This window comes from Dicentrarchus labrax, unplaced genomic scaffold (genome assembly GCF_905237075.1).
Source record: "Dicentrarchus labrax unplaced genomic scaffold, dlabrax2021, whole genome shotgun sequence".
NCBI lineage: Eukaryota > Metazoa > Chordata > Actinopteri > Moronidae > Dicentrarchus > Dicentrarchus labrax.
Genome location: NW_026136709.1, coordinates 18843718 through 18869581, shown reverse-complemented (window position 1 = coordinate 18869581; position 25864 = coordinate 18843718). Strand labels below are relative to the sequence as shown.

The window sequence follows — 25864 nt, the reverse complement described above, 5'->3', positions numbered from 1 at the left end:
GACTTTTGGGATCTTTTTTTCTTCTTTTATCCTTTGTCATGCATACGGTAACATTTTCAAAGTTAACTTTGTTGTGTTTCAGAGCTAGGGGCAGAAGCACTGTGTTACGTGAACAGAGGAGTTTAAATTGTTACATAAACTGGTGAGAAAATCCTTGAACATCAATGTGGGACATGAAAAGAGGCACTTTCACAGCACTACACAGAAAGGATGTGTCAGCGGTTGCAGTACAGAATTGGTCATGTTTATGTAATCTCTATGATCATTGTTTCAGTGCCTCTCAAATTATAAATTGATGCTAGTCACATTGCAGCACATCAGCATGCCGAACGAGTTTGTTATCATTGCCTAGAGCAAGGATTCTGCGTCCACACTGGACTCCAAAAAAGCAGCATTTTCTATAATTACATGCAATCCAGTGACATGACCTTTCAAAACTAACACCTTCATAGCATCTCTATGAGGTTTATAAAGTTAAACTTTGTTTTTTTTTTTTGTTTTTTTGAGGAAAATATTAACAAATTTACTGATCATTTACAGTACAAGCAATTCATTGTTTACTTTTCTGAGAAGCATATTATTTCCCCTGAAATTAAATGTGGAATATAAATAAAGAGCATTAACATATACACATGCATACAGTCAGATTAACAGTCAGAGCAGATTAAAGTAATGAAAACAAAACAATACTGATCAAATATGTATGAGAAAAGAAACCTTATCATGCATACCAGTGCAACACAATAAACTAATTACAAATTTGAACATTTCTCTCACAGAAAGTATCTAAATAATATGCTTCTCAGTGAAAAATGTGACATTTTTGTGAGCAACATCACCGGTAGGTTACAAATATCTCTCTAGATGGCACTGCTACCCTACAATTTAGCCATGATTGAGAGAGTGTATTTTTACAAATGTGGCTGGAATTTTTGGCAAATAAAATGTATTTTCCGTTATTGTCTGAATGAGCTGTTATTTTTTACATTTTCCTCTCAATCATTTGAGATTACAACATCCTTGTATGTCCAAACCAAAGAAGAAAGGATGAAAAAAGGCATACCAAACTATGTGAAAGGTTCCCAGATGGTTTGCCTCATCTTTCCCTCTCATACACAGACGCACATCCAGTAGATAAAGAGGAAAGTAACACATGGGAATAATTGCCTGACAAAGACTCGCCACACAGCCAGACAGAGAATTATCCTATTTGTTTATTTAACTGACATAAAGCGCACAGATAATAAAATGAGTGATATATATATATGTTTTAAACTAAACATCTGGGGCGCACACTATCAGCTGGCTCTGAATGAAGCCACTCAGAGGAAATGCATGTTTTTAACATTACAAATATGACATGTAATCATTCAGTTACTTAACTGTTTCCACACAGCAGTAAGAGTGGTTCTGCATGATGAGGTCCAAGATAGTTCATTGCAGTCATTGATCGATCTCCAACACATGATCAATCCACAACAGGAGAGTGGACAACACAAAGAAAATCTGCCTCACTGCTGAGCCTTCTGTAGACAAGATTTTAGCATGTAATGTGGTTAACAACTGTACCAAATGTTCTTCCTGTATTGCTACAATGTTGAAAGGTTTTGGCTACCATTCTTTGCTTAGTTGGCATGGGTGAGAATAGACCTGCAGTTCTTTCTGAATCTGTATTAAAGGCTCTAGAGGTTGATCATTTTCCAAAAGCATGAATATGTCCAGCAACTCTAAAAGAGTACAAGTTAAAAATCAGTAAACATGACCTTCATGAAGTTTATAATCTTCAGTTTTTGTTGTTTTCTGTTCATTTTAGAGGCTGTAGTTTATAGTGCTGTTGAGTTATATTGTATTATACAAAGAATATTCAGTCTACCCTTAATTATATAAATGGGGTTGACACTTTGACCTGAGGGTGGTACACACGTGTTGATTGTGAGTCCAAAATGGAAATGGTTGATCTTCTGCCCATTAGAATTTCATATTTTTTGCATATGTATAAGTACAAGTAGAAATGCTGGCCTAATGTTGGAACTAGAGTAAAGGCCAGAGGGGTTACTACAAACGTTAGGGTTCTTCTTCTGTGAATAATGAATTTTCTTCACAAATTTATTGTGTCTGGGGTCTCACCAAAGGTTTAATAGAAATTCAGCCAGTAGTTTACAAGATTCCTTATCAGTGCCCAGAGAACCAAATACTAAATTTGTAAAGCTAACTTCAAAACCCAAGTTTAACTTTATTAAACCTAATGCAGTGGATTTGATTTTGTAATACAATAGATATAATCTATTCTAGTGATATGAAATAAAATAAATAAAAACATGTTCATGAAGTTTTGAATGGACTGACCAACAGGCCAAGCTGCTATCAAGGTAAACAGGCAACTGTTTTAAAAGGGAAACTTCGCTACAGAAACTAAAACTCCAAAAGAGGAACTCTGGTCAAAGCAAAGATAAAAGATAAAGTGCAATGATCATGGATGGTCAGCAACATAGTTATTCTTATTTTAACCCCAATAAAGTATTTTAGGCTATATATGTGTTGTGTTAAAGCACGCTGGAAACATTAACACGCACAAGACTTACCAAGCCTCAGATATACAGTATGCACGTGCAGACATAAAGTCATGAGCTACCCTCCCTTACAGGCCACATGAGGAGTTTTACGATCCACTGTTCTTTCTGCAGGGGCACACAGAGACAAAATGACTTGTCAGCTCCTCCTCCATTAATTATCATCAAGGAATTACCTATGTTTACTCTTGACATCACATTTTGGATTCTTGTGTCAGGAGACCAAATTAATTTCAATCAACCTTGACACGCTGCCTCTGCAAACTCTGCTGCTGTTATCTTCCTCACAGGCAACTCTTCCACACAGTGCAAATATTTTCAGCACTGCTTTTACAGATTGAAATGGAAGAATAAGAAGAATAATGACTAAATGACCAAGTCTGACATTTGTCAGAGATTCATCCTGCAGGGTTCCTTCCTCTCAGTGATCAGAGACGTTCCCACATGAGCCGTTCATCACCAGCGTCACCTGGATGATCTGCACAGCGTTTGCGGCAACCTCGGCCATGTGGATCACATCACGGAGCTTGTAAAGCCCTGACACTCTAATCCTACACGTGATTACACAAAGAAGAGAAGAACTGCTCCATCCAAACACACAGGGTTGCAGGAAAGAGCAATGTAGCAAACATGTCATAAAGTTTAAGTCGAAGAAGTTACTCTTTCCTCAAACTTGCCGGTGATTTATGTGCAAACCAACAGATGGTAAAATCAAGGTGGCTGGCTTGAGAGAGGCTTACCGAAGCATTTTGACAGAAAGGCCAAAAGGATTCTCATGGTTCTCTAAACGACTGAAGTCTTTCCTAAAAACAGGCTGTGTGTATGTGTGTGTGGGGGGCAGCTAAGCCAAGCCAGATGTTGTGTCTGTTGGAATTGGTGGCGTTCACCTCGCGGCCGTACGTTGCTTGAACTCTGCCTTTGCCCTAATATCAACCCAGAAGCTGGTAGGTCATCCATTAGTGTTTGGTTTCCCTCTGACACTGCTGAACTAACACATGAAAGCCTGATCACCTTAGGGGAGAAGCTGCATGCTTGGTTGACAGCAGCAGAAGTTACAAAGACACATTTCCCCCCACCCCACATGTTGTGTTATCTATCAGCTGTCCAGCCAGGAGTTTGCTGCTAAGCATGGATTGGTTGTTTGGAGGTCAAAGGACATCTAAGGTGTTTAAGATTAAAGCTGCTCTAATTACATTTTTTAATTAAAAATAGTTACAATTACTATATACAATGGATGTCCTGTAGTGTGAAAGTGTGTTCCAGCTCATTGTTTTGTTTTTATGGCCCAGACCTTTACTGTTTTGATTCACTATCACCACCCCCGTAGTGGCATTTAAAAATGCAGCAATCAGCTGCTTTTCAGTGAAAAAGCTCTGTGAAGCCGCTGTACGCAACCTGCCCAGCAGCAAACGGCAGAAAAAACAAAGTTAGTGACAAGCCTTTGAACCTGGTGGGGCATTTAGCTGCTTAAAAAGAGACAGATCATTTCTTCAGGAGCTGGTGGAGGCCAGCAGAGCAGATGTTAGGCTACTCATAACATGGACAGAAACACAAGTTCAAATAAATGCCAATGTTGCTCCATAAATAATGTGTAAATGTACAACTATTTGCTAACACATCTACCATATCAACTTTTTAAGGTGATAGTATCTTAGTGTTGTGTGTACAGCTTGCTCCCAGGTGGCTAAAAAATCAGCTAATTTAGGTTTATGGATAATTAGAGTTTATGTGTTTTATAGGCTTGGCCATCATTTGTATCGACACACTGTACTTTCCAAGTTAACTGCTCAAATGAGCACAAGAGGCACGATCAGTCAGATAAACAGTTTTAATGAAACTTACAGATTAACTTATTTAAATGACACAAAGATGATTGGCAAAGCTTTCATAGCAAACTGTTGGTCTGTAAACTGTGATGGATGTTAACAGCAGACTCTTGTTCTTGCATGCGCCTTGTTTTCAGGTACAATGACGAAAATTTACCAGCGTTTCGGGTGTGCTTACTTTTGGTTCTGGCTCCAAAAAAGGACTGAAAACATTCCAGCTGTTCAAGTGTTGGCTTGTTTACAACCTGTCTGATCGTCTGACTGCTCGTGTTTTTGGCAACCCTATGGCCAGACAAGAATGTTGATTCTGGATGATTCCGCAAAGCCACAAATTAAATGACGTTTTTAAAATTCTCACTGATTTGTGGCATGACAATTACAGGTTAAAGTAAAGGAAAGATTATGGTAAAAGATATTGTTCGATTTTGGCAACTAAAACAAAATGAAAGTCTGACATATTACATGCCCATCCACCACACCCCTATTTTCTACCTCACCACATAAAGGTTACATTCCTTCCTCAGTAACACTGAACATAGGCATTCGATGTAAATCATGAGGTCCGTAATAATTCGGGTTTGAGCGAGTGCTTAGCTGAAATGACAGATAATGCACTTTTTACGAATGTCATTTCAGAAAAATGGGTCAATATCTATACTCGTAATTCGTAAAAAGAGGATTATTAAGAAATACATAGCAACTTTTACATAAAAAAAATAGTCAGAAATATGCTCATCTCTGGGGTTGTTATGTAAAAAGTTTTTTATTCTGATCAACCTACGACATTTTCAGGCTTAAATTAACAGTTTTGGTCCATCCATGTCTAGTTTAAGCCCCACCCATTCCGAGTTCAGATACAAATATAGATAATTTAATTGGTTGAACAGATACAGATAGAGATAATGTGGAACTCTCTCATCCCTAAGTATCCAATATGGATGTAATTCAACAACAAAAAAACAAAGGACATGATGGCTAAAAGTACAAAATCAAGACCAAAGGTGTAATAAACTGGAACTGTCCTGGGCTTAAAAACTTTAACTATGTTGGAGAAAAGATCTTTTCACCTTCAAATCACCAAATCCATGCTTGCTGGGTTGCATCCACTTCAGTAATATAAATGCTGGACTATTACACTGTCGTTGAAGACTACTTAAGCCAAAGATACTCTGTTGAGCCCACTTCGTTAGTCAAAGTCAGTTGTACTCATTAGCTTCCATGACCTCGCTGTGCACCCTGCCTGCTACCTAAGCATACACTATGTTCTGTTGCAAAGCTGCACACACACACACACACACACACACACACACACACACACACACACACACATCACTCCCCTCAACTTATTGTGGTATATGCAGAGTCATTTGTATGGATGCATTCAGTGAGATAGTTAATCTGTAAGCGCCTGCCGGAGAAAGCAATTAACCTCACGGACCACCGGGGAGTTGATATGAGTGAGAGAGCATCTCTCCGCCATTTAAATATACACCAGAGGGACTCACTCGCTCACATTCAGCCAACCTATTATTCATCATCAGCGCTTTAAAAGGCCTCTTCATGAAGACAGCAAGACAGGCCTCACCACTTCCTTTTACATATACGTGTATATTATACACACACACACAAACACACACATATACGCACACACACACACACACACACACAGGTATTTATTTCCACACCCAGACTGACTGATCCCCATGGCTCTGGAGTTTCGGATTGCCCTTGACGCAGAAATGATTAAGGTCAGCTAGGGAACAAGAAAATTAAATGCTGCATTCCTGGTGATCAGGGAATTTACTAGACACTGGAGGGAACTATGCAGAGCCCTGGCCAAGTCTGGAGAAGGGAGATACAACATGTCGAGCATGATTATTTTCAATGCCAGTGTAGGTTTCAGCTGGCAAAAATATCCAATAGAAAGTAGTACCATTAAAAAAAGAAATAGTTTTCTTTATGTACCATCTCTTGATAGATGTTCAGTGACGTAGAAAATCTGAGCTTTCTGCTCAACTTTTTTCTGTTTGTCAGACCGAGAAACTTTGCACAGGCTGTTCAATATGAATCCCGCTTTGTGTTTGTGGCTACTGACCTGCCAGCCCATTCCCTCATGCATCAGTAACCTCTCTAATGAGGAGAAAAACACCGGCACAGATGGACCAAGGAGGGGAGGAGATTGCGACAGATGAGTGGATGCGCAAGAAAGGGAGGATGATGGGAGAATTTATGATGAAATGAGGACTGAAAAGAACCCAGAGATATAGATGCTGCAGTTTTGCACTTAAAAGTGCAGTGTGTAACATTTAGGAGGCTCTTTTGAACAGGAAAGTAATATAATATTCATAGGTATGTTTTCATTAGTATATAATCACCCTGCATTTTTATTACCTTAGAATAAGTCGTTTTTATCTACAGAGGGAACCGGTTCTCTTCCATGGATACATGTTTCTGCAGTAGCCCAGAACAGACTAACAGTATTCATATGGTATATCAATGATCTTTAACCTCCTATTAGTTGAAAATTAGCAACTAATAGAATTCTGAGCATTTTGGAATTAAGGAGAGCCACAGTGTGCACTAACACCTCTCTTTCAACTCCAAAGAGAAATGTTTAAAGCTTTTAGAGCAAACGTCATCTGGAATCTCACCAGCTGAATGATGTAGCTTGATACTTGAACACAAAATCGCTTCAATTCAGGCACAAATGACACCATTCTGTTTCCTCTTAAAAGGAAGAAAGATGAAAACTTTGTTTTAAAGGCCGAGTGTGTAACGTGGAACAATCTATTGGCAGAAATAGAATATAATATTCAGAGGTATTTTTACGACAAACCCAAAAATAGGTACGAAACTTTAAGATAACTTCGAAGTGGTTTTCAGCAGTCACTCAATGTAGCAGGCAAAAACTTCCAGAATAAAGACATTTCAAATGTACAATGTATTTAATTTCCATATTTAGACAATATAGTGTGATTAATTCTCTGAAGTAACCAACAAGCTGGATAAAAATATCAAAAACATCATTACAAACTTTCTTCACACCTCATAAATCCACTGTCGAGTACCTCTGTAACGCAGCGTGTGGAGGACTGCAGCATCAAACCTGACCACATGGTCTAAACATTTCCCTGTAGACAAGAGGCCTTGGCTCTTACAGTAACATCCGCTTCTGATTAAAGCAAGCCTGTCTCCAGCTTTGTCCTTTTTAAGTCAACATCAGAGCAGACTGGGGCCAGTTTTGGGTTAGGAGGGTGTTCACCTCGACCGCAAATCACTGCGACTGATGTGTCTATTAACATGACACCATGTTGCATACATGAACAAATAATGAAGATAACATTTTTAAAGTGAATTAGGTTAAATACTTTGTACGGAGTAATATTAGACATGTTGGATTGTTTAGTTGTTGAAACAGTTGTGCTTTTGGAATCATCAGAGATTTCTGTTGTGTTGAAGTAACTTCCTCGCATGCCTTTGAGTGAAATCCAAACACAAAACCCCTCAGAAAGCAAATAAACTCACAACAGATGCACTGCGGAGATGAATGATGTCTCTCTGTTTTGCCACAGATACACTGGCATGCAAGGCTGCAGCCCGTCAAACTGCATGGCACCTTTTTTGTTTTTACATCATCAACATTTGTGAATTGACTTCTAAAATTCTTTGCTTGATTAATTTATGTAGATTAAGGAATCTGAGCTGTGTCAACATTTAATAACTTTTATGTGTATGAATGAAAGATGAATGTATATGTTGTGGCTGTAATCAACAGTTTTATATAAACAATGGATCACATGACTACTTCTACGTGGAAGGAGACGCTCGTAGTGATAAACCCACTGAGGATGATCACCCGACTGCAGCTCCCCTTCAGCTCTACAGAGCTTTTTAGCAACTTTCAGCTTTTTGTTTTGGTTTTCTGGCTCTCAGTTTCACAATTATGGGTCACTCTCACTGCTCTCATAGCCTAATTTTCAGAGATAAAGCTCTAAGAACTGGCTGTAAGCTACCTGCCCACCACCAAACAGCAGACAGACGTGGTTAGCAAATAGCTGGTGACCATAGTGGAGCATTTAGCAGTTACAGAGCCAGATCATATATCAGTTTTGTTTCAGCTTGTTTCCACAGCCTCCAACCGACCAAATAAACTGTTATTGTTGGTTTACGTCATTATGATCTGTAAGGCCAGTAAACCTCACAAAAACTTCAGAAAGACGTAACTGCCTTATGTAGTTATATAAGCTAATGTTTGATACACATCCAGCATTTTGAACATACAACATCGGCATTTATTTGTAGTTAATTTTATTACTGATGAATGACCTAGATTTCTGTAGTACGCAGACTGTTTGTGGATGATGTCTTCTGTCGTGTGTTTGGCATTTTGCATATAGTTTCTAATTTGTGCAGTAGATCAATTTATGCATCCAGGCCTGCTAGGTCTTCTGTTAATGAACTGCTGGTTGTTACAAGAGAGCTGGTTGACAAGTGTGTAGCCCATGGGCTCAACTGAGTGTCTGAGCGTCACCATGATGGATCTCACCTCTGTGCAGTAGGTCTCATAACAATCAGTGCGCCATCTCGCAGAGTCTGGACTGATGTTTCTGACCAGCTCTTGGCTGTAAGTCCATTCTTTCCTTTTAGCTTCAGGCTCTTTGCAAAAGCTGTTAGACGTTTCCAGCTTCACCTGCTAATTTCTAACCTTATCTGTCTGCCATTTGGTGCTAGGCGGGTAGCTTATCAGGGCTTTTCTGCTGGAATCAGCTCCTGGAAACAGGCTGATGAGAGTGGAATTTGTTGGCCGTACAACCAAAACATTAACAAATTAAAGGCTAACTAAAGGCTAACAGGCTAACTGAAAGACACATTGTAGAGCTAAGGGGAACTACAAGTTAGGTGATAACTCTCGATGGCTTTGTCACTGCAATCGAGCCCTTTGACATTACATATCTATTGATTAGATAGAAAATATTTACAGGAGCTTTAAAGTTTTCAATACACACACACACACACACACACACACACACACACACCCCTTTCCTCTTTTTTTTCTTTCGCTTTGTTTCCCTGTCCCCGTTTTTCTCTCTGATGTCTCTGAAACTTTTCAAGTGCTGTGGGTCTCATTTGATCTACAGCGTCAGACATCTGGAGCGCCGCTCCACTGAAACACCTGTTTTCAATTCAGGCAACCGACAGAAACATTTGATTGTTTCTCACAACCAGACCGTTTTTTTTCCTCTCCCTCTCATTGACTCACAGGCTATTTGTTATGTTTAAACCAAAAAACAGCTCTCCTACAGGTAATAGATGGAAGAATCATTTAAAGTTGATTAAGACCAATTGAGAGGGAAATACAGCGTATGATTTTCCAGGTATTATGTCTGCAATTTTGGCACCTTAGCTGCTGAGTTAGGTTGCTTTAAAATAGGTTCAGTGTGTATGAAATCATATGGAATGAGTAATGTCTGAATGTTAAACTTTTACCCTTTAACTTAATGGAAAATAATAACCGCTCACTATGAAATGTTGATTGTCATGATAGGTAAGTCTACTATCAAATCAATGTCAAGATATTGGAATTAAGGACCCATGAGAGGTAACATGACGTGTACATTATACTAAACTGAATTCATATACTGTAATTTACAAACAAAATTGTGAAATATCTCTTCATCTCTGATCGTTGTGGATTAACAATGAAACCATTAGGTCCTGTTTTCCACCTTAAAGTTGTCGATTTTTGGAATAAAACCAACTAAGCTTTTACAAGCGAGAGTGAAATTTAGTTTCTGGCAAAATGTATGTACATTTTATTTGGAGTTGAACAAGTATGCATGCATTGACGTGTGCAAGGAGAGCAACCACAGAACAAAATCACTAAACATAATGAAGTGAGAATAAAGCTGAAGAATTTCAGTGGCGGCTTCGCTGCCAACTCCCTGAAACACTTAATTGTGCCTAATTGTTCGGAGGACAGAACACACACAAAGGCAATTAGGAATGATATGCATGGGTAACTCTTCACAGGGAAACAGCATTTAGGTAAAAGAATAACAAAGTATGATGTTTGCACATTGCATAATACTATGTTAAACTATACGTGTGCAAATAAACATATGATAGCAGCTATCGCTGCATGTTTTTGAATATCAACACTGTCTACGCAGTGCTTTACCATATACTAGACATATTTTTATATGTTTCTCATGTCTGACAAATATATGCATTCTATAGTGTAAATGCAAAAGTCTGTTTTATAAAAGGCAAATAAATATCATCAAAAACATAATCAAATACCCAAACTCCTGCTTATTGAAAGTTTACTACGTAGCATTTGTGTATAGCTATTTCATGACAAACTCTCCAGAGTATTAAAGGAACTGACATTTTGGAAAATGCATTTACTATATTCGCATTGTGGTGTAGGGTTAGATGAGAGGATTGATTGGTACGGAGAATATGAAGCTACCAAGAGCGGCCTGTTAGCTTAGGATAGCACAAAGACTGGAAACAAAGAGACAACTAGTCAGCTGGTCAGCTGGTCAGCGTACAAAAAATGGCATAAGAATGACAATTCATTATTTTAGGAGAGGTTATTTCTTGGCTCTAAGCATTTGCCAAGAAATCAACATAGCCTCTACAAATCTATTGGTCTTGGCCAAGAAGTGGTCTGTAGTCTGGCACACAACAGCAACAAACAAAGCAAACGCTTTTTGTACAAATTAGATCAAATGTGTTCATTAGTTAGCTTTAGAGGTGCTGGTATGCAGATTTTGTTGCCTTTGGACCGAGCATGCTACCTGTTTCCCCCTGTTTCCAGTCTTTGTGCTAAGCTAAGCTAACTGGCTGCTGAGAGTGGTATCAATCCTTTGATTTAACTCTCCAGAAAGCGAATAAGCGCATCTCCCAAAATGTCAAACCACTGTTTTAAATGCTTAACGATATAATACAAAAACATTTGTTACATACAGTACACAAGTTAAATATGTGCAGGAAATAGAGGATATACATACATACGACTCATACACATATGCAAAAGTTGGCATGCCAATGTGTGTGTACACGCGCACATACACAAATATATAAGCACCACTGCACATGTATGCACACACACTCAAACATACTGTACAGACACACACACAAACACATTCCATGAAGAATTGGTCACTGCTCAACCAGCCGAAGTACTTCAAACTAAAGCAGTACTTACAGTATGTAAATCATACCAAATTTCACAATAAAAGTCTAAACACGTGATGCATTTAAAACAATAATATGACAAACTATGTGTAATAGATGAATAACATTGTTTTTCATCAACCACTATTCTTCCTTATTTTGGTAAATTGTTGAATCTGCTCTGCAATTCAATATCGTGCAAAACTGTCTTTTTTTTTTCTCAAAGTGTATTACTGAAGGCTTCATCCCTTCTTGGATCACACTGCAACCCAGAGGACTGAAATGTTAGTGCCGCCCTCATGTGTTATCTGGTTGACTCGTCCACGGATACAGTCCAGAGTAACATACACAGCTGTACCATTCTGGACCTGAAATGAAGCCCTGAGCCCAATACTGGCCCACTGGCTCCCTTCAGGCATATAACCAGACACCTGCTGAGCCACAGGACCCGCCTGCCTGCCCTGACCCCCCACCTGCTGCAAAGTGAGTTTTACAATATTGCAAGAGTGTATCATCTTCAGGTTGAGGGCTATGTTCGCCGTCCCTTTCTCGTGGAATATAAAGTTCTTCCGACTGTTTGGCTCCCCTGAGCGAGCCAAATGCACCTGTGCCGTGTCCGGGCTGATCTGCTGGAATAACAGCGGCTTATTCCTAACTGCTCCAAAGGGCAGACCAGTCCTGGACACAGTAGCAGTCAGGGCTGTTGACACTGCTGAAGGAATCCAGATAAGGCTCAGCATACTGATCCCAGTGCTGTCCCCAAAGTAGCGAATGTTGCACTGGGATGGAGATGTGATCTCAAAGCTAAGCGTGTCCCCGCTGTCCACACTCACAGCACCTGAGAGGGTGATGGAGGTGTCCCTGTAGTTGACGCCCGTTTTGAAGGCTTGCATCGCCTCCTGGCCAGTCCCGTTGTGGTTAGTGTAGGCAATCAGGGAGAAACCCTCTCGAATGCAGGTGTGGCCCATGGAGTACAGCGCCTGTTGGAGGACGAACTTTACAACACCACTTTCTGTGAAGCGCACGCCGCGGTTGTCATGGGTTAGAATGATCATATACGGGTCAGACACTGAGGTCATGCGGAAAGTTGGGCGGTAGCTGGTCTGGTAGTGCGCCAACAGGGACATCTGAGCCGTCATAGCGACGGCACCAGTATCATGCGACAACCAGAGCAGGCTAAAAGAGGGAGTGGTGATATCATAGACGTGAAGATCCTTGCTCTGGTTGCAGTGTTGATTCGGACTCTTCAGCAGCAGAGTCAAGGTGTGGTTAGGCTCCACCTCGACTCCACTGCTGACACTGACACCCTGGAAGTACTTCCCATCTGGTTGTTCAATGCGAACACCACTGAGGTCTTGACCCTCCTCCTCCTGGCTCCCATTGAGCCTCATTCCCACCTGAAGGAAGTTCCTACAGCTGTGCTTTATCGCAAAGTTATGATCCAACCACACCAGGCCATGCTGCAGGAACGTCACTTGCCCTGCCTCGTTGGACAGCAGATCAGTGGTCTCTTTGCCTCGGATGTTTAATTGAAGCCCGGGGAAGATGTGGGCGCCAGAGGTCCGGGCAGGGGGAACTGCCACATTGGCCACCCAAGACTGGGAGAGTCGACTCTCTGAAGCCTGGCCGCAGACGGCATCACTGATAGCCGTGCAGGAAACAGCGACAAGCTCTCCATCACAATCAGAGCAGGCCTGGCACTCCTGCAGCTCCTGGTTGTAGAAGTAGTCCCGACCACACACACCCATCACTGCCTCTCTCTCAGAAACTCCCAGACACCTGAACCCCCCTGTGCAGTTCAAGAGCAGAGAGAGAAACCAGGGTGTAAAAACAGGGTCTGATTGACATGTGATTCAGTACAAAAAAAGGTTACATTTTTTATTGTTGTTAGTCAGCATTGTACCTAAATGTGTGTAAAAAATTTAAATAATAATATATTTATTAATAATAGTAACATTACTTTTTCACAATCCCCACAATTAGGGGATACATCGCACTAATTATTTTGAAAAAATATGAGTGTTGAACTCACCTGGAGTATTAAGGCACTTCACTCGCTCTCCACAAATGTTTGGTAATTCAAGGCATTCATCTCTGTCCTGCAATTCATTAAAATTAATATTGCCATCATGAATACATTTTGAATGTTAATAATAGGGTTCAGTTGATTTTGAATGTATTTTTGCTTTTGTACTGAAGCTGCAGAGCTGATATTTTGCGCCTCCTCGATTTTATATTCTAATCAGGGGCATAAAGGCCCTAGAGGGTAAACATTTACTCTCCAAATCAGCTGTCGTTTTGTTTGGCCGAAAACCACTGACTGATACAACCATATGACACTTCAACTATCAGCAGAAATCCATTCACACTTTGTTTTCACACATTAGAGATAACACCAATATAGGAAAAGATATCAGCCTTGTCATCATGAAAACCTGTAGTGTATCTAAAATACAGTTACCAGGGTGTTCACCAAAAATGAAATTTAGCTATTTTGAAGGACATCACCTGGCACATCCTGTCTGCAGTAGGAGAACACTGTGAGATCAGAAAGAAGCCCGGTGGACACATGGTGCACTTCTCACACTGAGGCGGGTCCCTCTGAAAATCACAGAACTCCTCCTGCCCACAGGGTGAAGGACATCCCAGCAGAGGTTGAGGAAAATGAGCCTCTCCAACTACATCCATCACCTTTGAGTCCATGTCCATTTTATGGACGGCGTAGGACTTCTGCAGATGGCTGCGGGCCTGGCTCTGCAGTCCCGCCAGGTGGTTCTCAAAGTAGCTCTGCAGCTCGCCCTGCAGGCCCTGGAAGGAAACCTGTTTGACGGTGTCTGAGAGGAGGCCGTACTGGGCCTTCACCACATCCATCTGCTCATACATTCGCCGCTGCTGGTCCAGGATCTCCCTCTGTTGGGACAATAGCGCCTCCTGCTGGTCTGCGAGCTTCTGCTGCAGGTCGCGGATGACCATCTGCTGGGTGCGCAGGGCCTCCACCAGCTTCTCTTGCCCCTTGGCCAGCTGCAGGTGCAATATGAGTGCATCTTCTGAGGGAACTTCATTCTCCCCTGAGAGGAAATAATGCAGAATGAAAGATGGGATCAGACAGACATGTTGTTAATGTTAAACACTGCAGTGGAGGAAGTGATTAAACAAGATTAAGACTGATTCAGTGGTCTGATTTCTGCAGGAACAAAATGTGAAAACCCAGTGACCCCATTCTATTGGTCTAGCCATGGCAAGTACAATGAAAGTTTCCTATACATGGACCAAACATCAAAGCACTCAACATTTTCTGGACAATTGACTCTGAGACATTTTTCCAGTCCAGCTGCTCTAGGTGCTCTGCAGATATCATTTTGGGCTGAAAGGTCAACAATGTCTTTCTTTTTCTTTTAGACACCTAACTCCCCTTTTTTGCAGATCATTGGGGGGAAAAGCAGGTTAAAGTCAAAAAGCCTATAATAGTCTAAATACAACAGTTCATTTTTAGAAGACAATGATGATGATGATGATGATGATGATGATGATGATGATGATGATAGCAGACCTGGTTTGATGTCACATGTGAGCTGGACACCCAAAGGCGCGCCGCCAAGTTCCGGCGACGGATATCCAAGCTCCGGAAAATCTCCCAGAAACTGTGCGGCTCTATCGGACAGATGGACAGGAGGAAGCTGGCTGGCGGCGGCAGAGGAGACGCTCTCCTCTGAACCGACCAGACACCCCTCTCCCACACAAGACTTTGCTCGAGGTTTTGGCCGTATCCTCAGTGGCAGTCTGCACTCGATCCCTCTACAGTCTCGGGTGTCATTGGTGGGCTGAAATTGTTTCACAGGAGTGGCACATTCCACATCGGTGCACCCTGCAGGTGAAACTTCAGGCGCTCTTATCCGTGTGCCGCCGCCGCTGTTGTCACCGTGCCGCCCGCGAAGTGGCTGGACAGCCGGGTAGGCTTCCGATGCTGCTCTTGGAGAGCTCGGGTACGCATGGTGTTGGCTGGCAACTATCTGCGCCGCTCTCCCGTGCGTTGTCGGGTTAAACTGCCGCGGCAGTCTGGAGGATCTGCTTCCCGGACAGTGCGCTCCGGTGCACGGTCTTGGATCGCCGGTTTCCGCGCCGTAGCAGTGCGTCCCCCGGCAAATCTCTGCGACAGCTTGCAGTGATACCCAAGACAGCAGCAGCAACACCACTGGTGTTACTAAAACCATTTTGCGTCAGCTATATTCCTCTTTCTTCCCCTGCAAAAGAAGAAACATCTGCGTTACGCTTTGATTGCCAAATGATAAATCTGGAAAAATCTTAAAATCTCCAAAACTGTTCAGCAAACAGTCCATCACTGATCTGCTCCTTTCAGATTAAAGCCCTCTCTGTCACTACTAGAAACAAACTTTATCATGCTTGACACAGAGACTCTTGACAGAACATTACCTTCAGCTCCAGGCTTTGGTGAGACTGGCTTTCCCCGACTGTCAGTAAGGAATAAAAACATTAGACACACGCATTACTGCTGGCTCTCTTCATGCCTGACCCACTCTGAGGGCTTCTGCACTACAATGTCAGTATGTGGCATTCCTAAGACTTAATTAGCATCAGGTTTCCCCGGCCACAAATTAACCCTTCACCTTCCCTGTTCTCCATACAGGAATTCCCCACTGAAGAGAATGAAGGCAGAAAGGAACATTTTCTCAATCAAACATTTAAATGTTGGCTCCCATTTCCATGTTAAAAGAAAAAACAAAGGGGAAATTTTCTTCTCACATTGCCAAAGTTATGTTCTCCAGTCCTGTCATCCTTTTTCCTGGTGACTGTCGCTTTTCATTTCGCTCACTGTTGACTTTCCTATGACCTTATGGCCATCCAAGTTGCAAAAAGTGGCAGTGTTTTTTTGTTTAGCACATCCTGAATGTTGAGACAGCTGCTGGTCCTCAACCCAGTGTCCTTCACTTTATACTGGCCTTGTCAACACCGAGCACCCCTGTTTATAGACAGAGCCAACAGAGGTCAGACTTTTGTTGAAGGGACCTATGGCAGAAGTCAGGAATGTGAAACCCACAGCTGGTTTTTGGACCCCGTCCTATACTCTCATTTTAGTGTTTCAGCACAACCACTGTGGGAGGTTATCTGAGGCTGATGTGTGGTGTGGTAGTTTGGCAGGTTCTGATGTAAATTCCTGATTATTTCAAGGTCAGGCATGTATGGAAGCCCATTTCTGCCTAGATAAAACAAAAGGATGAAAAATGACACCTTATTACACTAAAAGTTACGAGTCAGAAATGTTCTCATAACTCTAATTTCTTAAGTTTCACTTAATTGAATGACCTAATTTTACTTACAAATTTGTCTTAAAACATAACAATTCTTATTTTCAGGTGATTATACACTAATTAAAACATACTTTTGAATATTATATTCCATTTCAGCCAATAGATCCTCCTAAATGTTACGCACTGGACCTTTATTCTCTCATCATTTTGACTCAGTATCTCATAATGTTCACTTAACATCTCATATTTGTGACTTATCCAATAATTTCCCCTTAGTTTTTCATCATTTTGAATTGTTAATTAAAAAATCTGTTTTGTTATCTTACAATTTTGGCAAAGTATCTCATAAGACTTAATATCTCACCATTTTGACTACATCAGTTTGACCCATTATCTTAAAAAGTTTGATATACAGGGCATTTTTATTAATATCTTTTCATCTTGTTTTTTTACCTGGCAGAAATGGGCCTCCATAGACAGCCTAGTTAGATTCCGATGAATAAAAACAAACCTTAATTTCCTTGTTTGTTGGATTCTGTAAGTCAGTCTTGCCAAACAGAGCGGGGGGGGGCTGATTGCAAACTTAAATTAGTTACATACATACAATAGTATGTATGTAATAAAGTGTTTGCTATTTTCCTGGTGTAAATATTTAGAGTTGATCAGTGCACTACACATAAAAAAAGAAGTGCAGGTTGGTAGCATGAACTGCTCTGCACCACCCACTGTAGTACAAACAGAGGGCACTACAACACTCCTATATGCATCACTTGTCACATCATCATAGTGACTTGTTGTACTACATATATGCTTTATCGTTTTGCAAGGTGCCCACTGGTTTTGTCATTTTCACCCCGTTTCTTTTAGTGCAGGAAAGCCCAAGAGAGTTATTCTGAGGTGTGCTGGAGCGCTTAGATTTAACATGATGCCTACTAATGGCTTAAAAGTATGCCCTCACTTACACCTCACACCTTACCATCTGGGGTTCTGCAATACTTTAAAACCAAAACACTGCTCTTTGTCAAGTATGGCTTTGTTTTGCAACCTGTAAAAGCTTAAATGACACCTCCTACTTTATTTAAATTGCACAAACATTGATAAACGCACAATAAAATAACAATTCTCTACAGTTTCTTCATTACATGCCGTGATGTATGAGCTGAAGCATACATGGGCAGAAACCATTATAAGTATCCACTCTGTTGGACCACCCTCAGTGACTGAAATGTGACTGCAAAGACACAACAAAGCAGAAAAATCGCCCCTCTCTTTGCTGCCGAGCTCCACAGCAGTTAATCAGTGTGTATCTATTTGAGAAATGTCCTCTGAGGCACCAGCGTGCTGGTGTTTAGGAGAAGCCTGCAGCTAATGAGAGGCTGCCTTTGGCGTCCATCTGTTTGTCAACCCCTGAGAGAGGGAGGAAATGAGTGGTGGTTGGGACACATGCCTGTACCCCGAGAGTTTGTTTAATACATCACCAGTCACGAAAGGCTCTTGGACGAGTTCAAGGTTATTTGGTTTCCCCCCATGGTGCTCAGCTTCTCCGTATGATGACAGGACTTTGCCACAGAGAGGGTGGTCCGTCTTTCCCATTGGAGCCGAGGCTGGTCTTTGGGGGAAAATAGGGCACAGAAGTGCTAATAATAGCAAAATAATACAAATGGAAACTAGTATTTTCCCCTTTAAACAGATGAATGAATCGAAATTGAGGGTAGCTATGGGGGAAAGTGAGATGAGATTAAAAAAGAAGATGTGAAATCTTGTTTTTTGGCCTCCCAGGCTGAGTCAAGGAGAAATGCAAATAAATAGAGCTATCTGTGTCTGCATGGTCAGATAAGAGCCAGAGGCTATTCATAGCTTGACAGCTTGACTGTCCTTGTTCCCCCTGAAGATAACCTTGTTGCAACATATCAGTGTCTTAAGATATTCCTTCCTGATTTTAAGTGTCAAGTGTAAGTGAAAGCAATTTCTGTATGTCTGGGTTCATTAGATTGTCTAGACTGACACTGTTTGAACTTTATTTAAAAGTTGTACAGCAAATAATTCTGAATATACGGCTCTGTCGAGAGGCAATACTGTATTTTTCAGGAGAATTTAGATCAATGGAGCTCAGCTGGAGTCTAGTATCCTTCATTGTTATGATCTGCCACATTACCACTCCTGCCTAAAGACCTGCTGTAAATCAATTTCAGTGAGGTGAATTATTAACCGAGACCGTCGCATTCCTTGTGCTGATTCAGCCGTTCCCTTGAACCCACAAGACCTTTTTTATATCTCTTTCGAAAAAACTTCATCTTTTGCTCAAGTAGTTGTCAATCAGCACCGTGATTAGAAGTCACAGCAAGCTCGCCTGCAGTTTTCTTCTGGTCTGTCCATGTTTGTCATGCTTTGAAACAGTTGCAGTGCAGTTCAGATAAGGAGGCTGTTAAGAGACGGCCGAGTGCTGCTCAGACAAGACTATTGTGAAAGTGTTGGAATGCAGTGACAGGTCCGGGCCTGAACTTCCGCATTAAGCAGGAAGAAGTCAAGTCACAGAGCCAGATGCAATCTACATCAGCACACCCAAATCTGACTGTATACAAGTGTTTTTTGGTGTATTAGAGAATAACAATTTGAGGTGGAACCGATCTCCATGAAGCTATCTTGAAACTAACTGGTTAAACAAGGATTAATACATTTGAAAAGGTGAGTTACATCTCTGTTAAGTTGGATGTTGTACCTTGGGTTAACGGTGAACACCCATGGCTGCGATCCTCTAGACATACGTGGCTTTTATTGTGTGAATGAAGCTTTGTTGTTTTAAGTTTATTGCATTTAACTGAGGGACAATACAGATAATGTTCAGAACACAGAGTGAAAATCTTAGATATTCTGTCAAATTTTATCATTTAAAAGCCTCCTCCTTGATTATGAGTTTTTAAAGTAGTCAAATTACTTTGTAATAGTACAAAAATTACACTTGTCACCCAAGATATTTTTGTACACATTAGATAAGGCTTAATTAGGTTGCTGTACAGTGATAAGGCAGCCATTAGGCACATTTTAATACGATGAAAAGGGTGTTTGTTCATTTTGGGAACATTTTGTACATTTGGAAAAATTGACTGAATTACTTAGAAAATGCATAGCAAGTGTGAATTTGGAATAATGGCGTAAAAACCATGTAGTTGGGTGTGTTCTGTCTTTGACCGCTGTCAAGCCAGTAAACGCTGCAATATATGTTTAGTCACACTGTGCAATGAGTCATGTGCAGCAGGGATTTTATATAAATAAAAAATGTTGGGGGATTTTTCTTTCTCCCATGGAAATGAGTGTCCATGTTTGAGTTTTACAAAAGTCTTCAGCATCTTGCGTATTGTTCAATGTCAGTTACCGGTTGTAGGCCCGAGTATAGCTATTTGATCCGAGTAAGAGAGGGAGTTTCTTTACATCATGGTAAACACGCTGTGCTTTGATACGGTCACTTAGAGTTGTTGTCTGGTTTCCATTTTCTCGCCTGAAACTTGAGTTGCACATGTGTGGAAAGGCTGAAACACATATTTGAGATTATTTAGGAGGTAATCGTTTTCTGGAGGAATATAGAATTCACTTGCAAGGTATGTTTTTGTCTTTTTTATTTCTTTGAATACCAGAAATACAGTGGTGTGTTTTCAAAATACATTGTGTGGGTTTGGAAGGGCGCCATATTTCATGCCTGAGTGTTTCCAATAATATGTGTGAATGCTGACAAATCACATATTTTCAGAGTGGTTTCTGAAAAGAAAATAGAAATGGTGCAAAGAGCCAGCGACATACTTTTATAATTGTATTCCTTCATGCTGTAACACTGTCCAAAGTCATTTGAATATATATCGTAAGTTCACAAATACAAACTTTGTTGCAGACTAAATGCAGTTATTGAAAGGGAAATGAAATTATCCCATTATCCTCAGCATCTCACCTTACAGAGGACAATCTACAGTTGTCATCAGTCCATCCTTTGCAGAAACATGTTCGATTAAAATGGAAAACTGAGCTCACTTCAGAGTACTTTATGCATCAGTAATGGTTCTTTCAAATAGCGTTAGTCATGCCAAACATTCTCTTCCAACTGTGAAGGTTTTCCAGTATTACTGATAAAAATCTTTTGAATGATTTCAACAGATCAATGTCAACCCTTGAGCCAAAGATTTGCCTATTTGCCTTCTTGCTAAGATTCCAGTGAGAAGGTCGATACCATCTCATTTCTGTCCTATAAATATAAAGCTGGAGCCAGGAGACACTTAGCCTAGCTTAGCATACAAACTGAAAACCAAGGGGAAAACATCCACTTACAGTTTCAGTGCATCTTAAGCTGAATAGTTTATTCTGTATACAAACTGAAGGTGGAATTTGTTACCATCAGACAGAGCTAAGCTAATCTGCGGCTGGCTGTAGCTTTATATTTAACACGAGAGACATGAGAGTGGTATCAATCTTCTCATCTAAGTCCCAGCAAAGTGAATATATGTATTTCCCAAAATATCAAACTAGTCCTTTAAGTATGTCCATAGGCTATACTGACAGTAATTTAAACAACTGTAATGACACCAGTTTAAGGTTAACCCATTTTCTGTGGTTCCTCTCAGTGTTATATTTGTAATGTCACACCTATAAAGCAGCTGAATGAAAAAAAGGTGTAATATTACCTTAGGTTCACTTTGCCATTTTATTATGATATGAATTCAATCATCAGTGTGTGGAAGACGTGACTATATTTTGCCTCCATCAGCAGAAGCCCGATTTTTGAGTTGGGAGCACTCCATTTAATGCATTTGGTCTCCAAAAGTAGCTGCCGGGAGCAACCTGACTGACACAAACTGTTTCCTTGTGTGACTTTTGTAAAAATACACATGGTGGCATCGGCCGCTCACGTGTTCTGTGTGGTTGTTAGTGAGCGAAAGATCTGGCGTGGGTCCAAATCATACTGTGGCTGTTACAGGGAGATCTGTTGTGCTGTGGTTGTCATAACACTAAATAAAATGTGATACCATTTTACAACGGGGAGAAGAGGAAATTCAAATAATTAAGGAGTGGAAATAATATATATTCTTTAATAATAAGAACATGTGCTTTTGTGTTTCATATCAACTTAGTTTCTTAACTTTATGTTTTGTTTAGCCAGTGTGTAGAGTAATACATACGTAAACATAATGTGGGAGGAGGAAACAGTAGCGTTAGTTTGCAGGTGGCTGTGCGTGTCACCATTTCCTATACGATTTCGGCATTGCAAGTTCCAGGAAATTACACTGTACCACTTCCTAGGCACATTTGTGTAAAAGCGTGGAGGAGTGGGCCCAAATGCTACAACATTTAGAAAGACCCAGATATACACGTCACATGGAAATAATTGATTGATAATTTACCATCACACTGCTTCTCAGCGGCTTTAACGCGTCATCTGTTAGATGTTGGTACAATCTTCATCCATTTCATGTTTGAATTTGAAACATGATGTCACAGTACTATGAACTCTTGCCTGGAACACAATCAATCACTTTTGTCTCCTCCAAAGTGTGACAAAGGGTTTCCCCAGAGTGTGAGAGTTCACTAAACAGATCCCAATCTGTGATAAGTGAAAGTAGTTACACTTTGTTACAGACAACATTTTCATATTTAATTTACCATACCTACCTTAGGAAAAACACTCACACTAAACTTTTACATAACCATATCTATCCCATTATATCACGTTAGTTTAGTCTGTACAAAACTGAAGGTTTCTTACCTTTAAACAGAGCTAGGCCAACTGTTTCTCTGTGTTTCAAGTCTTTATGCTAAGCTAATCTGCTGCTGGCTGTAGCTTTATATTTAACAAAGAGGCGTGAGAGTGGTATCAATCTTCTCATCTAACTCTCAACAAAGCAAATATACATATCTATCAAGATGCCAAACTAGTCCTTTAAGTACCACCCATTGGCTATTCTTACTGTTATTTTTGTCACACCCTCCCTGTGGTTCCTCTTTTTGTTTTATTTGTAATGTCACACTTATAAGGTGAAAAAAGTGTCACTGAAGCAACAGACAACCTTTTTAAAAGTAATACTTACTTTGCCATTTGATTAAGATAGGAATCCAATCATCACTCTGTGGAAGTGACTACAAACTTAGGGTCTGACCAAAGCTACACTCACCCTCTCTGTTTAATGCCTGTAATGTAAATGAAAAACTTTTTTGTTCGAGTAGTGGCTAACATCAGAGAGGCCTCTGTGTGTAGTGTAGACACTGTAAGGTCTGATTGAGGTGTGCAGAAGTCATAGCCCCATATATTGTTACTGTAACTTTAACCTCACCAAACCTTTACATGACCATTGCTACTCCGAATGTTGAGCCCCCCCATTCAACTTCAAATAGTCTCTCTTCTAGTCATGGTTAAACACAACCTGGTTTAATCATTACACCACAACCCAACCTTGCAGCTTTGCAGCTACACAAGGTTCTATCCTAGGTTAGCAGGCCAGTTCTTACATCTTTGTGCCTCATAATATATTAAATATTTAAAGATTTTAACATAATGTAACTCTACAGAGCATCTACAGCCATGCTATAGGGCTGTACTGAGGCACAGTGGTGCTTTGAGCCAAATGCTACCATCAGCATGCCAACATATTCCTAATTACAATGCTAACAGAGTGATGTTTAGCAGGTAGTGTTTTTTCATGGTCACCTTAGTTTGGCATGTTCAATTCAATTCAGTTCAATTGTATTTGTATAGCGCCAATTCATAACAGAAGTTATCTTAGGACACTTTTCAAATAGAGCAGGTGTAGACCGAACTCTTTAAAACATTATTTACAGAGACCCAACAGTACCACCATGAGCAAGCACTTGGCGACAAGAGCAAGGAAAAACTGCCTGTTAAAAGGCAGAAACCTAGGACAGATCCTTCGGCTCTAGGTGGGTGATTGTCTGTCTCGACCAGTTGGGGTGAGAGAGAGAGAGAGAGAGAGAGAGAGAGAGAGAGAGAGAGACAGAGAGAGAGAGAGAGAGAGAGAGAGAGACAGACAGACAGACAGGTGCACAGCAACAACAGTATTGGTAATGGCAATCTAGCAGGACCATGGCAGGAGGCTCCACCAGGATCGATAAGAACCTGCGAGACGAGAAGGCACAAGAACTCCGGGGAAGAAGTGAAGTTAGTAACATGCATAAATGGGACATGAATGAGTGCAGAAAGAGAGAGGAAGGGAGGAGCTTAGTGCACCATGGGAAATCCCCCGATAGTCTAGGCCTATAGCAGCATAACTAAGGGATGGTTCAGGACTCACCTGATCCAGCCCTAACTATAAGCTTTATCAAAGAGGAATGTCTTAAGCCTACTCTTGAATGTGGTGAGGGTGTCTGCCTCCCGAACCACAACTGGACAAGACACAAGACACAAAGTAAAGCTGAGGCTGAACATTTACTGGTCATAAGTATTGGACAAATTATACTTTTGACCTGATGATTGGCAGTAGATGGAAGGTCAGAGATCACAGTCATTAGGATACATCATCTGGGAACCATAAATGTCTGTGCAAATTTTCATCCCAATCCATCAGGTAAACGTTGGATAGGAGAGAAATTTCACTTCATGGAGGCGCAAAAGGAAAGTTTAGAGGATCAGCAAAAGTCTTCTGGCAATCATAAATATCTGTTCAAAAACTTGTTGTTGAGATATTTCACTGTGGACCAAAATTGCCATCATAAAATAAAAAAGTAAGGAGGCAAAATTAAAGTCTGGTTTAGCCTACATTCCTCATTGTAATTAAAACATTTTTTATTTCTTATCCACAATTACTTTTTAGCCACAGAACCAGAGGCAGAAGGTGGAACTTTCAAACACTAGTAAGGCTATTATAGTGGTTATGGGGGCTCATCACATTGCCCACAATTGACTGGTTCAGCAGTTACAGCAGCCATACTTTCGGGTGAAATGTGTTTAATCAGAATATTATATCCTTACTTCCTCAGTTATTAAGTGCACGCTTGACTATCAACATGCATTGGAGCTGTACAGTAGTTAAAATACAGAACATTATATTTCTAGAATTAGTAAACTGAAAACCCCCTCTAACAACTAATGTACTGTAACTGAATGAACTCTGTCTGACACCATCTCACTACTGTTCATGTTCCACTGTAAGAAAACAGGGACTCTGTTTTGACTGCACATTCTAGCCCAACATAACATTTTCTTTGAGAAATTGGGATTCAAATAATACATGTGTGAGAGACAGCACATCGTACACAATTGCAGTTGGAAAATCTCAAGTGAATCTTCAGGAGCTGTTTTCTGGGAAAACAGAGCTACCCCAGTCGTTACATGGGCTATTTTGCTACTTAAGACGTTGTGATATTTCATTCCATTCATCTATGCCTGGGTTAAACTATATAAATGTAGCAGAGACCACAGTATACGAGCATGCATAGTTTCTGTCAGTTCTTTTTTCGTCTTTACTGAGCCTGTTTCAGAGATACATTTTTGTGGTCATGAAATTATCTAATCTTATTTTGTTAGCGTACTGTCTTTGAAATGAATTGGTATTGCCATGCATAATGATGGAACAAACTTTGTTCATTGTAATCATGAAATGTGAGCGCATGATTCAACACGTAATGGTCTTTAATCACATTATAGGACTGTGCACTAGTGCTGTGAGTAGAACTGTTCCATTCAGTGTCAGTGAAGGGGTTCAGAAAAAGGAAGACTGCATTTATAAACATGTCAGAATTTGTCCAGTGAAAGAAACACTATAAAAACACATGATGGTCAGTCAATTTAAAAGTATTTTTTTCATTTGAGTCTGACAGAAAGGTTTAGCATGTGCAACAAGACACAACGAGTTCTGGTGAAAAATAAATGCCTGCGAGTTATGCATACATACTTTTCCTCCTTCAGTCTGGGTTGGAGATGTTTTGTGAGATAGGGAAGCCTCGGGGCACATATAATAATTGCACACAGAGTAAAGTAGCAGTACTTGTCTAACCACACTGGCTGTGTAACATGCATTTGTTTCTC

The 25864-nt window shown here is 40.6% G+C and overlaps 2 protein-coding genes across 3 annotated transcripts in view; one reads left to right on the top strand and one right to left on the bottom strand.

Annotated features, from left to right (window-relative positions):
- Positions 1–10180: 10180 nt before the first annotated feature.
- Positions 10181–22719, bottom strand: nell3 (NELL (neural EGFL like) family member 3). Of its 2 annotated transcripts, XM_051410817.1 has the most exons (6): positions 22592–22719; positions 16010–16047; positions 15129–15819; positions 14087–14646; positions 13611–13677; positions 10181–13367 (listed from the first exon to the last, which is right to left on the bottom strand). In XM_051410817.1, the coding sequence occupies exons 3-6, from the start codon at positions 15787–15789 to the stop codon at positions 11836–11838; spliced, it is 2820 nt and encodes a 939-aa protein (XP_051266777.1). In that variant the 5' UTR covers positions 15790–15819; positions 16010–16047; positions 22592–22719; the 3' UTR covers positions 10181–11835. The 2 variants fall into 2 exon arrangements, with proteins under 2 accessions (XP_051266777.1, XP_051266774.1); XM_051410814.1 differs by lacking the exon at positions 22592–22719 and having other exon boundaries at positions 16010–16300.
- Positions 19347–25864, top strand: part of apbb1ip (amyloid beta (A4) precursor protein-binding, family B, member 1 interacting protein) — a 22595-nt gene continuing 16077 nt past the window's right edge. The window contains exon 1 of the mRNA XM_051410822.1: positions 19347–19530. The gene's annotated coding sequence lies outside the window, so the exon portion shown is untranslated. The remainder of the gene's footprint in view (positions 19531–25864) is intronic.

Bases quoted from the DNA above. Each gene is read 5' to 3' on its own strand.
- nell3 (XM_051410817.1), bottom strand. From the start codon at position 15,789: ATGGTTTTAGTAACACCAGTGGTGTTGCTGCTGCTGTCTTGGGTATCA. The intron at 14,647-15,128 runs GTCTGCTATCAT...ATTTCCTCTCAG, and splicing joins CACATGTGACATCAAACCAG to GGGAGAATGAAGTTCCCTCA. The intron at 13,678-14,086 runs GTGATGTCCTTC...AATGAATTGCAG, and splicing joins CTGCAGACAGGATGTGCCAG to GACAGAGATGAATGCCTTGA.